This window comes from Parasteatoda tepidariorum, chromosome X1, assembly GCF_043381705.1.
Source record: "Parasteatoda tepidariorum isolate YZ-2023 chromosome X1, CAS_Ptep_4.0, whole genome shotgun sequence".
Lineage (NCBI taxonomy): Eukaryota > Metazoa > Arthropoda > Arachnida > Araneae > Theridiidae > Parasteatoda > Parasteatoda tepidariorum.
Window position 1 is genome coordinate 73,466,010 of NC_092214.1, and position 18,637 is coordinate 73,484,646.

The 18,637-nt window shown below is 28.9% G+C and overlaps 1 protein-coding gene across 3 annotated transcripts in view; it reads right to left on the reverse strand.

Moving 5' to 3' along the window:
• Positions 1–6,220: 6,220 nt before the first annotated feature.
• Positions 6,221–18,637, reverse strand: part of LOC107440070 (ADP ribosylation factor interacting protein arfaptin) — a 19,042-nt gene continuing 6,625 nt past the window's right edge. For all 3 annotated transcript variants that reach the window (XM_016052853.4, XM_016052854.4, XM_043048180.2), the window contains exons 2-6: positions 15,894–16,090; positions 15,091–15,248; positions 11,055–11,398; positions 9,560–9,734; positions 6,221–7,138 (exon numbers count right to left, since the gene is read on the reverse strand). In XM_016052853.4, the coding sequence (XP_015908339.1) occupies positions 6,986–7,138; positions 9,560–9,734; positions 11,055–11,398; positions 15,091–15,248; positions 15,894–16,080 (1,017 nt within the window). In that variant the 5' untranslated portion in view covers positions 16,081–16,090 and the 3' untranslated portion in view covers positions 6,221–6,985. The remainder of the gene's footprint in view (positions 7,139–9,559; positions 9,735–11,054; positions 11,399–15,090; positions 15,249–15,893; positions 16,091–18,637) is intronic.

Sequence of the window (18,637 nt, forward strand, 5' to 3'; positions counted from 1 at the left end):
TGTAATTTAGCCTTGAGACTATAGGTCATATTGAAAGTTACTAAAACTTTTATAGCTTTCAAACTATATTGAATCTTTTAATTTGAAATTCAGGTACAAACAATAAGTTAACATTGTTTTCTTCTGTAAATTTAAAAATGTAGCTCTTGTTTGATCAATGTGTCAAATGAATATTAAAGCAGTTAAAATACAATGTAGTAATTAATTTAGTTTATAGTGTATTTTTGTAAACATTAACTTTGTCTAGGTGAGGGTGTTAAAATCAGCTGCATTATAAAATCAAATGTAAAAGATCGAGTAAAATTCCATTTTTTCTTATGATGGAATTAGTCTTTAGCATTTTGAATAGGTTAGTTTATAGTGTATTTTTGTAAACATTAACTTTGTCTAGGTGAGGGTGTTAAAATCAGCTGCATTATAAAATCAAATGTAAAAGATCGAGTAAAATTCCATTTTTTCTTATGATGGAATTAGTCTTTAGCATTTTGAATATAAATAAGCAAATTATATTTGAATAGGTTAATTTCATCTTTTAAACTATTCTAATGAATATAACAAAATCGGTTAAATAGTTTTTGAATTTTAAAGTTGTATTCTTAAATTTTTATTTTGCAAGAACTATTTGCTGGTTTCAGTTCCACTTTTATTATTTAAAGATAGTCAAAAATGTGTAAACTTACTCTTCAAATTTTTTTGACTATTTTGGAACTAAATAATTTCAAAAAATATTTAGAAAAACAAATCTTCTTCAGGAGCGCAACAGCCCTTTGCAGGCTTTGGCTGCCTCAACAACACGCCCTCCAGCTCCCTCTGTCCATGGCAACTCCCCTCCAGTTCTTAAGTTTTAGGACTTTGAGGTCGTTTTCGGTGTTGTTGAGCCATCGAGTAGGTGGTCTACCTCTAGAGCGGGACCCCTGAGGGTTCTTGAAGGTGGCAATTTTTACAGGGCTATCTTCAGAGCCTCTCCATATATGGCCGAGCCATCTTAGTCGGTTGCTTCGGATTATCTGCATAATTTGAGGATGTTTATAGAGCCCATAAAGTTCAAAGTTGTACCGTGTTCGCCAACATCCCCCCTCTGGTATGGCACCAAAGATAGTTCTAAGTATCTTTCTTTCAAACGTTTCTATCGGGCGTTGGACGTCAAGGTTTAAAGTCCAGGTTTCGTTTCCGTATAGCAAGACAGGCAGAATGAGTGTCTTATATAATTTTAGTTTTGTTTTTCGGCTAATAAAATTCGATCTTAGTTGACTTTTTAGTCCAAAAAAACATTTGTTGGCCATATTGATTCTATTGTCAATTTCAGATTGTTTTGGTCATTGATAATTGTACCAAGATATTTAAATTCTTTAACCTTTTCAAAGGAATGTCCGTTTATCTGCGAAGGTTCACTATAGTTTACAGTTGAGCTTGAAAACTCCATGAATTTGGTCTTGTCTTCGTTAATGGAAAGGCCCATATTTATAGCAGAGGCCTAAAGGGCTTGAAAGGCATCTTTAACAGCCCGTTCTGATCTTCCTATGATATCAATGTCGTCCGCATAAGCGAGGATTTGAAGAGATCTGTTCCAAATAGATCCTCCTCGGTTTAATCCGCTATCCCTAATGCATTTCTCCAATGCCAGGTTAAAAAGCAGACAAGAGAGTCTCCCTGACGCAGGCCTCTTTCGGTAATGAAAGGTTCAGATAGATGGCTTTGGATTTTAATCCTGCATCTCACATTGTTGATAGTGGCACGGGTGAGACTTGCGAGTTTTGTGGGGATTCCGAACTCGTTCATCGCTTCAAATAATTTATCTCTTTTAATACTGTCGCTTTGAAGTCTATAAATATGTGAAAAGTCCTGATGTTGAACTCTTTAGTTTTTTCAAGGATCTGTCTTAGAGTATGAATTTGGTCAATGGTAGACCTTTGAGGCCTGAATCCACATTGGTAATTTCCGACCGCTTTATCAGCAAAAGGCTGGAGCCTTTTGAAAAGAATATTGGAGAAGATTTTATATGCCGTATTGAGGAGTGTTATACCTCTGTAGTTACGACATTCAAGTTGATCTCCTTTTTTAAAAATAGGGCAGATGGAACCTTCTACCCATTCAATGGGTATATTCTCAGTGTCTCAGATTTCATTTAGGAGTTTATGGATTGCATCAATAAACTGGGGTTCGCCGGTTTTAAGAAGCTCAGATGGGATACAATCGGGACCAGCCGATCTGTTGTTTCTGAGTTTTTTAATAGCCATTATCACTTCATCGATTGAAGGTGGAGGGTTATCTGCATCCCTCAGTATGGCTAGATCTACTGGGTTGTTGCGAGGGACAGAAATATCATCCTTGCCTACTAGCAAGTCTTGGAAGTAGCTCTTCCAAACTTTGGTTACCTCTTGAGGCTCACTTACGAGTTCACCTTCATTGTTTCTCCAGGTAATAGTTCTTGGTTTTAACTCACTTCGCATATAATTGACTTTTTTGTAAAACTTCCTACATTCATTTCGGTTATTCATGGTTTCCAGATCTTCCAGTGATTTCTCAAAGAAGGCTTTCTTTTTTGCTTTATGTAGTCTCTTTTCTATTCTTCTCAGGTTCTTATATTGTTCTTCAAAGAAACGTGTGCGATGTTTCTGTAGCGTTAGTCTATATGCCTTATTTTTTTCCTCAGTTGCTTTATGGCAGTCTTTATCGAACCATTTGTTTTTGGAAGGACGCCCCAGTTCTGGAATAGTATCACTTGCAGATTTCAAGACTATGTCTTTTATTGTATTCCAGTTAAAAAACAATGTTCGGTCTTCCTTTTTCTTCAGAAAGTCGGTTGGATAGCTTGATGTTATACTCTTTAAGAATTTCGTTGTTTTTCAGTTTAGAAATGTCAAGTTTAAAGTCCTTGTTTTCCTTCTTTTGATAAAAACTTTTACAGAGTCGAAGTCTCACTTTGGACACGACGAGTACCTGGTCTGTATCTACATTTGCTCCCCTACAGCTTCTCACATCAAGTACATTGCTGCGGTGTCTCTTGTCCACAAGTAGATGGTCAATTTGATTATGTGTAGATCCATCTGGGGATCGCCAGGTGTGCTTGTGGACTTCTTTATGAGGGAATGCTGTGCTAGGAATAAACAGATTCTCTGAGACTGCAAGATCAAAAAGTCTGTCCATTTTCACTGGTGTAGTAGTGCAGGCTTTCAGCACCCGCGTGGTATCTAAGGTGTTGCTCTTTTCCAATTTTAGCGTTGAAGTCTCCGATAACGATCTTCATGTCTTGTGCTGGGCACGAGTTAATGCTTCTCATCAACAGGTCATAGAAGATATCTTTTTCAGAAGCATCTTTTTCTTCAGTTGGTGCATGAGCACAGATTAAGGTGGTATTGTAATGTTTTCCTTTTAGCCTGATTTTACAGAGTCTCATGCTAATAGCCTGGAAGTCGATGACAGTATTTCTCAGTCTTTTGCTCACGACAAAACCTACACCGAATTGGTGAATTTTGTCCTGGCAACTGTAGTATATTCTGCAATCCTTTTTATCCATGATTTCATTGCCCAATTATCTGATTTCTTGGATTGCGAGGATGTCTAGTCTGTAGTCAACAAATACATCTATCAGGCTCTTTAATGCTCCAGCTTTATACAAGGTGCGAATGTTCCAAATCTCAAGTCCTTTTTCGTTCCGAGTCGTCTGGGTGGATGTGAGCCGGGTTTTGCATTTTGTCGAGGTTTCTTAACTTGAGTTTTTTTTCCGGGGTGGGGTAGTTAGCCCCACGCCCAACCTGGAGGACCAGGGTGTTCCTCTTGGTCTGGTGTCTCCCCTCCGACCTGTCCGGCTTGGGTGACCCTGCCGGTAGCTAAGCTACCGCCGGCATAGCTCTCGGGATCGATCATTATAAAATCAAATGTAAAAGATTGAGTAAAATTCCATTTTTTCTTATGATGGAATTAGTCTTTAGCATTTTGAATATAAATAAGCAAATTATATTTGAATAGGTTAATTTCATCTTTTAAACTATTCTAATGAATATAACAAAATCGGTTAAATAGTTTTTGAATTTTAAAGTTGTATTCTTAAATTTTTATTTTGCAAGAACTATTTGCTGGTTTCAGTTCCACTTTTATTATTTAAAGATAGTCAAAAATGTGTAAACTTACTCTTCAAATTTTTTTGACTATTTTGGAACTAAATAATTTCAGAAAATATTTAGAAAAACAAATTTTATGTGCAAAAAAATTTTTGAGACTATTTTTCTGCTTGAACTATAGAGATCCTGTCGAAATAGTTCAATCAGGAAATTTTCTTAAGCTTAGTCCTGTGCTAATTTTACCTTTTGCCAGAACTCTGGAATTATTTAAGTGAATCAAAAAATTTTTCGAATAATAACACTGAAGATAATTCTGTGCCAAAAGAGAAAATTATTATTCAATTAATTTAGGGTTAAAAAAATTTTTTTATGTGTAAGACATAAGAAAATTTTTTTCATTTAAAACTGCCTAGTTAAAAAATCTTTGTATAGCAGAATAATACAAAACATTTTGATTCTTTTAAATATTTCCAGACATGGTAAGGTTTGCAAAACGTGAAATCAATAAAAGGAGGCACAAGTTTACAGCCATTTACCAGATTAAGCTATGTTATTGGGACTACATTTTTCCTAATTGTGACTAACCTTAATATTTTGAAGGAATCTGAATCCAAATCTGTTGGCAAAAAAAAATTTTATTCAGAGAAATATCTTCTGCTTAAATTAATTAGCCCTCTTACAGGTTAGACCTCCAAATACTTAAAATTGCCTCTAAATACATGAATTGAATGAAGATGTTGTACCACCAATCTTAGTACATGATCATAAATAATTCAGGTGTTTTATTTTGCACACTGTAGATCAGTGTGGTTATAAAATCATCTAGAATATTCGTTCTAAAGTTTTTTACAAGTATAATAGGTATTAATTTTTACTTATAACTGATTAAAAAAATTCTTTTAATATTTTTATGAAGTTGAACCACAAATAAGGTAGGTACTATTGGTTTAAAAAAAACTAGTGAAAATAAAATAAATTTTTAGCAAATCCTTCTCAGTTTAAGAACTTAATTTACATACAAATAGAACTATTTTTATGCTATTATAGATTTTGGTCCTTACTGAAGTTTAACATTTTTTACTCAAAAAGAGAATGGTCATCAAATCAAAAGGCTAATTTCAAAAATATAATCCATTTTGCATGCAAATTACAATAAAAAAAACATTGGAACAAGTGCTTAGAAATTTTTTCTTATCTTGTTAACCAAAAATGTGATATTTTTGTAATGCTATTGAAATCGCCTTGTATTTGTTATTTTTCCTGATTAATATTTGCACATAAAAACTTTTATTATACACAGGGCTGATGGTGCTCTGGGAAAAATCCGGAAGTTTAAAAAAATCATTGATCACAGAAGTTTCCGGAAATCAAATTTTCAAAGGTGAAACTTAAAAACACAGTTTATTTTATTTGTAAGTTAGAGCCAGATACTTTATAAGCTTATATTCAAGATAAATATTCATTTTTTATCAGTAAATAGTTATTATAATCATAAACTCAAGAAGGAAAGACATATTTGTAAATTTTAATTACTTCTCCAGGTCATCATAGGTATGTGTAAATGATATAGGTAAAATTTTCAATATATTTTAAGTAAACTAAGAAATATTGAGAAAAAGGAAGAAAACCTTGTTAAAAATTTTTTATAATTTTTCAATTTAAACTTTTTTTTTCTTAACTCAAGAAATTTTCCAGAATTTTGACTTTGGCTCAGAATCACCCCTGTATACATCAATAAAATAATCACTCATAACTTTTTGGTTAAACTCATTATTAGGGCTCAAAAATTAAAATGCCAGACAATGCTCAGGCATGTAAAATTTCTGATAGAGCAGATATTTTTTACACTTACTTATCCTGCCAGGTATGAAAGGGTGAAAAATACAAGATTTTGATTGGGCTTGTATTATTTATGCAATTTTGAAGACATCATATAAGGCTAAAATATTTGGAGTTTTTTGAGTAACCTTCAATATAATTTTATAAATATTTTGCAAGTTCCATCAAGTCAAATCAATCGTAGTCAACAACAGCATATAACTGCTGATCTCTGAAGATTGAACTTCCAGGGAAAAAGTATGCAAGGACATGTTAAACTATAGACACATAGGTAAATGTTTTAACTCTTCAGTGCACATTCTAATATAAAATGTAAGGCCTTTACACGATAGAAAAAAATATTTTTATTAAACTTAGCATGAAAAATATAATAAAAATTAGGGAGTGAAGTTGTTGGGACAGAATGAAAGTTTTCTTTTGCACTATCATTGAATAGATGTTTTAAAAATATTGAAAAGTCATTTGTTTTTCAACTGAGTGTATCGTTATTCATATTTCTGCTTTTAGACATTCAATATCTCTCATAATAAGTGATAATGTTATGATTCTATTTCACTTCTAAAAAATAACATGTTATGAACTTTCAAAAAGTTTCTTTTTTTAATACATGCTATCTATAGGTAAGTAAATATACAATTCAACAATAAAAATCAATAAACATAAAAGAAGAATACCTCAATAAATTTTTAAAATAACAAAATAAAAATTTAGTATATAAAACAGAAAAGTGCTTATTATTGATAACAATAACAGATTCAAGTAAACAATTTTAAAAATAATTTTCATAAATAAAATATATGCATTACAATACTGAAAAATATAATAAATTATCAATTTTTTAGACATTATCTCAGATAATTAAAACAAATTCTGTCATAAAGATCAAGATATATGTAGGAAAAATCAATTAGTTTGAATTTCCATTCTAAATCAAAGGCACCAAGTTATATTGCAGTTTTATTACACATTTATATGTAAGAAGCATTCAAATTAAAATCACAAACAGAAACTCTACATTGGTGCAAAATGGAGCTCCAGTTGAGGCACATTATAAAGCCTGTGCAAGAGCACACAGTTCCTTCATACTATTGCTCTAGCCAAGATGGTGAGTTTGCATTTGGACTTTTGAGTTTTACATTAAACTGTTTCAGTGTTGATTCTAACAAGCTTTGATTTCCAGAGAAATAGGCTGAAACAGCATTATGAAAAAGAAGCAATTGTTTATGCATGACTTTAACCTGCAACAAAAACATAAAACACTAAAATAACACATTTACTTTCTTAAGACATGATTTCAACAAATAGCTGTGTAAAGAAACTTTTAGATACTAACTTATCAAGTTTATGCAATAAAAGGTTAATTAAAATTAAACTCATTACTTAGAAGAAATGTATTTATTAAATTTCACAGCAAAAACTACTATTAGCTGATTGCAAATTTTTTCAAAGAAAATGAGAAATGTACATAATTAATTTGATTTCAATTATATGAAAATAGTATTTCATGTGTTTTTTTCTATAACAGCAAGACTGAGCAGAGTTAGAAATTTTACATGATGATATATTGTCCTTCACATACATATCCATACTGCACACAAACAATAATTGCTTATTTTGTTTGGCATCAAACCTAAAAATGGGTCAGCATAATAAAACCAATTGAAGGAAGCTAGATTTTAGATTGTACAGTTTTATACTAAGATGTCAACTAGGTAATGGAGAATTCATACTAAGGAAACTGAATATAAAAATGCTAGTTTCCAAGAAAGATTGCTAACTGATATTAAAACTTAATCAAATCGAGCTTGTTTTCGTAAAGAGTAAAATACATGTGGCCAGTATGACTTATTAGAAATTACAGAAACTTCTAGAAAAAATAGGCAGTGAGTTACAAGCTACAAATAAAATGATTTTGCAACCAATTTTTTCTCTTTACCAGGGAGTTTACAGCCTTGCTAAATATGACATTTTCTACTTTTTTTCCCTTCACAGAATTGAAACTGAAATAACAAAGCTGTTCCCTCAGTCAAGTGTCAATCTCTTGCCTCTAATAAGGGTAAACAATAATATTTAATATAGGATAAAAATATAGGTATTATTCTAACTTCTAACCATAATTTTTGAAGACTTTCAACTTTATAATTTTTTGCAATTCAAGAGAATGTTTTTGTAAAAAAAACTTAAAAAATGCTTAATTTCTTTCTTATTTTAGATTCATTTTCTTTCAAGTTTTATACACATTTTTTTAAAATTATGATTAATTCAATGATTAGTATAAATTATTGTTTAATAGCCACTGTTGCAATATAAAGATACAACTTTTTTTTTACTTGCACAAATAAGCACTATTATTAAATGAAACTGCACTTTAATTAAAAGACTATAAACATAATAATTTATATTTTAGAAGTAGAAAAAACTATCACAAAACAAAATATCCAACTCAATACGATATGATTGAAGAAGGTAAAAATACATATATATATGTATAAATATACTTTACTTTAAAATCAAGTAAATATGAAAATTCATGTTTGATATTAAAATTGTGTGAATATAAATTTCAATATTAGTGGATTCCAGCATAGTTTCAAGTATTAAACAAAAGAAGAAGAAAAATCGAATTGGCGGAAGAATCGCGTATATATAAATGTCTCAACGCGATTTAGCAAAAGTTTCACATTTTAAATTTTAGAATGCAGAACTCTTAATCCTTACTTTAAATCTTAACTCTTACTTTAAACTTTAGAGTGCGGTAAAAAAAAAACTTATAAGTTTTAATGCAGAATTCCAAAAAAAATCAAACGCCCTGTTTTTAGCTTATAGACCTGGAAAGATACGAAAAACCCAAAATACAATCACTCCTGCTTGCACAAGAGAACTATTCATAAAAATATAAACCATAGATTTAGAGCACTATCAGTATTTGAATATTTTTAGTTGATTATTTAAACACAATACAAATTATTAAAATCCTTACAATTACTCAATTATTAAATTATTAAAATCCACACAATTACTCATTTTTACTTCATAGGTCCTGTACCTGAAAAAACATTAATAAAGCTTAAACAATATTAAAAATTTGATAAGATAAAATTTTAAAAAAATTAACATGCTCATTTTTAATTAAATATATATATATATATAATTAAATTAACCATGATTTATTTCAATAATTTAGGCAAAACCTAACAGTGAACAAAAGGCTCCATAGAAAGAGAAGAGTCAAAAGGCCTTGCAAAATGTTTTGCGCAGGACTCTGTGATGTCTAGCATAGGTTCCGACTTATTTTTACTTGCCGAACAAGGCTACAAATACGATATAATCTTGTCAAATATGCATTAGTTTTAAAATGGATTACATTACAGCATTTAAATGTAATCAATGTTTCATTTAAAAACAAGAGTACAAATGAAGCACTTAATTTTTATTTGTTTGTTGTCTTGTATGTATGAAAAATAGAACATTTTAAGCTAACTCCACTCAAAGTATAGCAATAGGGCAAATCTCATTAATTTTAGACATAATTGTAATGCACTCAAACAATTGTTACATTTATAATAGTCAGGTATCTATTTGATAACTCAAGGAAAATTAGTTTTTGTCATTATTTAAAATAAAAATGTACATACATTTTTATAAAAGAAAAGTCTCACCTTGTTTTCTTCTAAAAATTTCATTTTTATTGAAACATCTGCTCGAAGCTTTTCATATTTTTCTTTATGGGCTATGTAATTCTTTTTCGTTTCATCAACTTTAGATGACATAACATTCCCTTGATTATTCTGCATTAATTCTTCAAGATCATTCCTGTAGGCATCATATTCTAATCTAAAAGAGTAGTAATACATTAAATGAAATAGCTTTCATAAACAAATGTTTTTAAAATTATTGTAACTCATTCAATGCATGCAAGGTGCTTCATTATTATTAGATTGAATATATTTTAAAATTCTTTTCAAAATGAAGTTTTAAAAAATGTATGCACAAAGGGCCAAAAATTAATATGCAAGCAGGAAAAAATTTTATTAAAATATGATTATTCATCATTGAGGAAAGCTGGATTAAAAACATCGAAACCAGCCTGATTTTCAGATGAAATTTGAAGACGGTTTTTCAAAATTTCCATTCACCTACTTTCAATTTCATTGGTCCATCAAACAGAATTCATGTTTAGTTTAAGAGGAAAAAATTTCTTGATCAATAAGAACCATTGTAAAAAATATGGCTTGCAGCTATACAATGAATCAGTAAAACAAACATAAGAATAATATTGATCAACAAAAAACATTAATAAAATCTTAAAAGCATGAAAAATTATAAGTCGTGTGCATCAATATCAATAAAAATTCATTATTCCGTCTACCTACTACATGCATGCATTATGTATGAAATAGTCACATATTAAAATACCAAAAACAAAACTCATGGGTTTCACCCAATAATTTAACGAATTTCAAACAAAAAAACTTCATCATTAACCACCTTACCTGCCAATTCCAATATTTAAAATTACAAAAGGAATTACTTAAAAGGCAAAAGATTTTATAAGGTTCAAAATTCTTAGTTAAATTTATAGTACAGTAGAGCAGCCGTGGTCAAACGGGGGGGGGGGGGNAAGGGGGGGGGGGGGGTCGCCAATTTCAAATTTATGAAGAATCTATTATTATTAATTTCAAAGAACAGAAATAATAAGAGCAAAGAAACTGACAATTATTCTTTTACGAGCGTGATATTTATGATTGCTATCACAGGGCTACAAAACCCTGTTATAGTGATCTGCTCATCTCCTATTGGCTGCTCATTTCCACCTTAAAATCAAACATTGCGATTCAAAATCAAACAATGTGATTTTTATCTCTATGGGATTGTGTGGTTTCTCTTTTGGACATATTTTCAAAAAATTTCTTTTGATTCAAAGGTTTTATAAAATAGTAGTAAATGAACTTCAAAAAGGGAAGGGATTAACTTAGTCTGAATTAAGACATACCACTGTACAATATAGTTTTTTGTGTGAAATTATATTTTCAACTTTAATATTAAAAAATTATTATTTTCTCAAAATTTTAAAAACAAGACCCTGGTTTTACCAATTATAGTGATTAGGAACACACAAAAAAATTTTTTTAAATGAAATTAAATAATACATACCTTGCACTTTCATACTGTTTTACAGTAAGAAGAGTGTCATCCATAGTTTTGTTACAAAGGGTATTTAAACTAGAAACAAAGAACTTTAACGCCCCAAGCAGGTTTTCACCATTTTTACTTAAGCTTCTTTGAGTATCAGCATTATATAAAAATTCCTCTTGCAACTCAGGTGACTTGTGAGATAACTCTGAAAAGGCTTCTCCCAAAGAATGTTGTGTATGAACAACATTATAAAAATGACTAGTAAGTGCCCGGGCTAGTCTCAAAATATTCAAGTATTTGCTTTGAGTATCTCGCAATAATTCAATTTGTGCTTCCATCTCAGCATCAATAGTTCGAGTCCCCTGCAAATTAATCATAGAACTCTAAATTAAACAAATATGATTAAAATAAACATAGCATTGTGATAAACATAACAATGCACAGTGTTTGGTAATGACTGTCCTTAACATACATGCCCTTTCATATATGCACAGACGTAGGTGAGAATGGAGAAAAAAAATTTGCATATGTGAGAAGCTATAATAAAGAGCTTAAAAATGAAACATAACTTCATTTAATTACATTAAATTATTAATTCATTATATGCATACGCTACTAAAAGATGTACATAAGATGAGATTCAAGATGCAATTAATTTCTTTTTTAACAAATTACTATTTTTTAAGAAAACAAATAAATGGAAAGGCTTACATACCCAAATCAGCTACATTAATAGGCGGAGTAATAGTATAACATCCTTATATGAATTATTTAACTAGATTTTTCTGACTCGCTAGTTTGGCAACAATATTTTTATAATATATTTGACAACTAATAATAGTCACTTTTCAGCTTTTTAATAGCCATAGATGCCTTGATAAAAGCCACAGATCTTAAACCATCGAAAAGATCTTAACGTCTCGATCATAGCAGCAAATAGTTGCCAGTGGTGGCTCCACACACTAGATACAGTTTAGAACTGCTAACACTTGGGTAATCTGACTTTCAGTTTTAAAAAATGGCATTCATTGGGGGTATTTAAAACACTAGAATTTTTTGCTTTCTTTAGAAAATTGGAATAAATACAGTTATTTTATTTTAAACAGCTAAATGTTTGGAAATCAAAAAGGAAAGTTTTAAGATAAAAAAAATGTGAATCAGTGAAAAAAATCAGAATTTTTAAAAATAAAGTTAAATACATTAAGGGGTAATAAAAAAAAAGTGGAAACTGGTTAAAAAGTGGACAAATCTCCTTCCTGGTCATCAAAAATGATTAAGCGGGAGTAAAATGCATACACCTTTTCTTAGAAATAAACTTTAACTTAGTTTATTATTCTTCAAATAAAATAGTTTTTGAAAATTTCAAATTTCCTTTTGTTCATATTGACCTCAATAATGATTGACCAGGAGTTAAAAAAGTTTTTGTTTTTCCACGCATTATAATTAAAAAGGTTCTTAAGCAAGTTATATTTTTTTAAAAATGCAACTTGAGTAACATTATGTTCATGATGAATTAAAAGCACAAAATTTCAATAAAATTTGTTACAAATTCAAAAGAAACACACTAAACTTTGAAAAGCAAAAGGAGAGAATTTTGTTTGCTTTCATAAGAAATTTGGTTAAAAAAATTTTTTTAGTTGGTTTACCAAGTTAAATATTTTTTTACCTTAGAGTTAAAAATGAATATTATTTTTAGATACGAAGCAAGAAAATTATTGAAGTAATAAGATTCTTTTCTGTAAGTTGTTACTGATACTCTGGAAAATCCTAACACCCAAGATGTCTTTATGCCTACTTTAAAAATCTATGTGTACCTTTAGCAACAGAATCAACGTTAAGTCAAAGTCTCCACAAACTCTTGACATCTTTAATTTTAACTATTTTTAACTCTTATTGAGATTATTTTAAATTAAAAGTGTGAAGTTATATTATTTAAAATCCATTGTTTAAGATTATCAACAAATTATGTAAGAGAAAACCAAGTAATCAGAAAATGCTGCAGAAAGCATTAGATTAAGGGTCTTCAATATTGGTATTTCGGGTATTCAATAGTGGTATTTTGGGTATTTATCAGTTTAAAACACCTATTCAAAAATAAAACAAAGTCTACTGAAAGACAATTATTTCCCGAAATAACTAAAAGTATAAAATTCATAGCTGATACTAATAAAGAAGATTCAAGGATATCGATTTAGTGTTTTATTTAAATCAAATTGAGTAATAAAGTGACAAAATATGCAATTAAGTTTCATCTCAAATTACACAGCTCACAAAGATATGCTTTTATACAAGCTGTTTTAAAGTAAACTAATGTAAATAAAACAAAACAGAACTGCAATGGCTTTTAAATGCCTAGTGTAATAAAAAGGGTTTAACATTTAATTTCAATTAAGTTGTTTAATTTATTCATTTCAGTGGTATTTTCTCTTTGAATGAGTCTAGATAGTAAGGAAAGCTACAAAAAAGAGTGATTATTTTGAAGAAAAATTGAGCCCTCTAATAAGGCAGTTCACCTTATTTGCGATGAGAGTATAGTACTACGAAAAATACAACATCAATATGCATTCTGACAGTGGCGTAAATAACGCTATTTAATTTTAAAACACATACAATTTCTTAATTAAAATATTTATTTTGCATTTATGTTACTCAATAAAATATTTATCTATTTTTTATTTTTTACTTTTATTTGAGAACATTTAAAGTAATTTATTTCAAAATAAAATTTTGTGTTGTGGGATATGATAACAAACCATTATTCCCCCTCTCCATCTTTAAATTTTTTTCAACAAATCTGTTTTTCGATAAAAAGAAATTTCTTTTTTTAAAAGTATCTGCTTGATATTCTTTAGTTTTGAATGAATTTTAACATTTAAAAGAATTTAATTTTATGCAAATATTTTACTAAGTTGTCTGATATAAATAATTGCGTCTGAAACACTAATATTTATGAAATTATCATAATTTTCATCAACATATCTAGGTACTTGGGTGCAGCTCTTCATTCAAGAAAAGGTTGCTACCCCAACAATTTGAATCACAATATTTCTTTTTTCTTTTATAAGATATTTTTTCCTATTTCACTTCACAAATAATAACTCTTAACTAAAGTTTGAATATAATTATTTTAAGATAGTGAGTTATTTTCTCGTATTATTAAGATGAATTTCATTTTAATGTGATAAGTGTATACAATGTTCCAATTTAGTACTTTTCTAAATTCTGCCTTTCCATCGCAATTATTAATTCCTTATTCATTAAAATTAAAATAATTTAAATTAAAATGCCCAAATTAAAGTAGATAAATTAGTATAAATTAAAATAAAATAAATGATTATAAATACCCAAATGTATCTTCATGGTGTTTTTGTTTTATATTATAATTTTAGAAAACAGTCTAAGGTAGGGCGGTGTATTTATAAATCTTGCGAAGGGGTGCACCTAAGTCTATGTACTCCACTGCATTCTGATAAACACAGTTCAAAGAATTTTAGATTGGATCAAAATAGGTAACTTATTTTCAGATCTAAAAATTTACAAAAAAACTTGACTAACTCCTTATTCTCCCCAATAGTCAGCAGTATTCATGCTAACTAAATAATAGCCAAACATTATTAAAACACTTAAAAGCCCTGTAATGATGCAGCATTTGCAAAAAAATATCTTGAGTATGCATTTAATTTACTTACTATTTTGAATACCATCTTGTCTAATGTGACAATAGTGAGATGTGAAGCAATAAAAATATTCAGTACACTCAAATGCAAAGGTAAGAATTTTGTGTTTTATTCTATACCAATGGGCGAATCAATAAATGCAAATGATGCTGCAGACTTTTAAAAGAAAATTGTAATAGAAGAGGAATTACCTGGAGTTGTTGCACTTAAAATTACAACTCACATCAATAACAGCAAAACTATTATTGAAACTTCTTACTTGATTCTATGAGATTATAAATCATCACATTTTTAACAATATAGGATTTTTTTAAAAGAAAATAAAAGCATGACCGAAACTTTTCCATAAAGGAGGAGTGATTATTAAGATAACTTACCTTTCCCAATTTTTCTGATAAAATCTGACGAGTGCATTTATAGGTTGAAATACTCCATTGCTTGATTGAATCAATTTTAGAATGACCAGGCTTAGTAACTTGTGCTTTGTTTTCATCACCATTTAAAGCTGGACTAGGGCTTCTTACAGCATTATTTACTATAAAATAATCATATGTATACATATGGAACAAAAGTTCACAAAAAAAATGAGAGTAGATACTACAACTTTTTTAAAAATGTTATAAACCTATAGAATAAATAACGCTTTTAAATTAGCCTCGTAGATTGGATATTCAAGACAAATAAAGCATTTGATTTTACAACTAGCTTCTTTCCATTTTTGAGAAAGTATTAAAATGAGTACAAAAAAAAATCTCTCTTGCAGGCATTTGAGTTTGGATAATATTTTTAGTACCTTCAGAAAAGAGATTTACAATTGATAAAAAGAATGCAAAATAAAAGAACAACAACCTTGAATAAGTTTCAAGACCTACATATATTTACAGTCTAAGGTTAAATTTCCATTACTTAAGAGTGTAATTTCAGAATTTATCATTTTGTCTATTATTTAAGTTAATTAAGAGATGGCAGTTTCTACAATGTAGATATTCTTAAAAGTTTGTTTAAAAAAATCAAGTAAGCTCTTTAAAGCCAGGTTACTTACAACTCTTCTCCTTACATGTAGTTTTCATTATATACTCGATGCTAAGCATTATTTAGTGGAGTTGAGAGGAATTGTAGAATTGATTTATTTAAATAAAAGCCTTTAAACAAAATAAAGGTAAACAAGATTTATATTTACAAGGAGTTTGCCATGACGATGTAGTTGGTAATGAAGATGGTGGTATTGCGGTACGTTGCAGAGGAATGTGTGATGGGGAACCAGAATGAACAGCATCTTGGCTCTCATTCAAAGAGGGAACTTCACTCATATCTTGATCTAAGCTAACATTTTCTAATGCAGATGGGCCATTAGCGGCTCTTGACATAACGAAATTTCTATAAAATAAAAATTTATAATTACACTTTATCTCCAAAAATAAATAGTGTGTTTGAGGTTAAAATAATCGCTAAAAATGATAAGACATATATATGCTTATACAATACATAACTATATAAAAAGAGGATATTTATTGCTAACTGCAGTGCTATATGTAATGTTTATATAAAAACAGGTCTAAATTCTGATTATCACAGGGATGACAATCCTCTACTTTATCACTTATTTAAACTATTTATGATTTTTATACAGATTTTTCACATTTTGTGTGATTTTTATTTGATTTCAGATGATACATAGCCAAAAGATTTAGATATTATTGAAGCAAAATCTGAAGATTTGTGACTATGGCAACAGTTCATGGCAGCAGGAAAAAAAATTATGTACCTGAAGAAAATGCAGATTAATGATAGAATTGTCATTGTTAAAGCACATCATGAAGTGATCATTCAAAGGCATGGTTAAAAATCCCTGGATCGTAATAGCATTATATCAAAAAAGGTATAAAAATTTTAAAAACAATTACGAAATCTGTACCAATAACAGTTGAAAATAAGATCAATAAAACCACTTGGATTCACTGTTAAATCATCATTAATCAAGTGCATAAAAAAGTGCTTCAACAATTAGGAAATTAAAAGTTTGAATGACGAAATATTGTACTAAAACATAGGATTTTAAATACTATGTAAATTTCCATAGTAATAACTTAAACAAAAAATTTACCAAACCACGTGGATTTCAAATGGAATGGCAGCTAATTGCTGTAGCTAATTAATAATCTGTAAAAAAATTGTCTTTACTTTCCAAAAATATTTTCAAAAAGTTATTATACTAAAAAAAGCTAAAATTTTTGAGGGACTTCTCTAATCTAAAAAGAAATTTTATTCATAGGAAATATTAGACACTGAGAATTATTTGCACTTCTGCTTATATGTATATTTCCAGTGCATCGTGACTATTATACATTCCCTCATAAGCAGACTTAGAAAATGAAAAAAACTCAATTTAAAAAACTTACTGCACACATTAGTTAACTCTCATAACTAGTTTCAATCCTTTTTTCGTCATCTCATTATGACAAAACTCGCTTAAAAAACGCGAATTTTTTTAAAAATGCTTAATTTTTATAGAACTTTACATTGAGTCATAAAACAAGGATGAGTTTAATAAAAAACAAAGAAGCTGAAAATAGAAATCCAATTAATCAAATTGTTATGCACAAAAATACTTTTTAAATAATTGAAAAAATACCTAAAATTGAACTAGAAAAAAGTGTATATAGGAAGCATTTATTCTTAGAATGTTAGCAAAGTTTTCATAAAAATATTGATGCAATAATTTATTTACTTAAATTGTGTGAATTTGAATCTCAATGTGTGATTTCTAGGTCACATGAAAATGAATCTCGACATTTATTTTTAAAATCGTGTAAACAGGAATCTCGATGCTCGATTTTAAAATCGTGTAAGAACATTCTATTGAATGTTAAAATAAAATTGTATAATGGAAGAGTTGTTGTAATGGGGGTTTTTTACTACAATATATGGATTGTAATATAATTTTTGTTATAAAATCAACAGTAGTTGGCAAATATATTCTCAGTTTTGAAATTTGTCCTTTAATCTTAAATTTCCCTCCTCAAAAATTAAGTGAAAAGTGATATTACTATCTTTATTTTGAGATAACACTTGGTATACAACAGTATTTTTTATGCATTAATTTATGTCTTAACACTAGGCAAAATTTATACTTTATACTAGCAATTGGAATTGTTTATAAGAAATTAGACGGAAATTAAAATTATGCGTCACTCTCCAAAACTAGTTTTCTAAGTTTCTTAATGCCAAAATTACTTTTTAAATAAATACCTTTTTTTTTAAAAAAAAAGACACATTTAAATATTCATTGTCACATAATTTTCAGTTTTAACCCCTTCCCAGACTCCCCTCTTCCAACTTGATCAAAATTTGTTTAAATATTATTTAAAATATTTTAAACTACAAATTCTAAATTTTTAAATTCCTTCCTACATTTCAAATGGGTTAATTTTGTTTACTATGTGATCACCAAGGTAAAAAAGAGATTATAATTAGTTGACATAATCATCTGCTTTAAGAAGATACTCGGATGTTTCAAATGTCCACTTATTATCCAATGTTGAAAAAAAAGTACATATACAGAATTCATCCTTCCCTCATCTACAAGTGAGTGGCTTTGTTTTATTTTAAAATTGATCTTTAATTTAGGAAGGAAAAAATAGTTCTGTTCAAAATGTTACATTTCATAATATATATATATATATATATATATATATATACAGTACAGAACCCGTTATCCGGAAACCAGAAAACCAAAAAACCGGAAAGAAATTCGATAAATTTTCCACCATTTTTTTAAATATTATTTTTTTTCCTCATAAGATTTTAGGATTTTTCTTTCTTTTTTGAAAGATGTTTACCATACCATCATTTTAGAAATAATCATTACTGTATTACTTCATCGTTTTTTCTTCTTTTTAAGATTATTTCCTAATATTTTTTTTT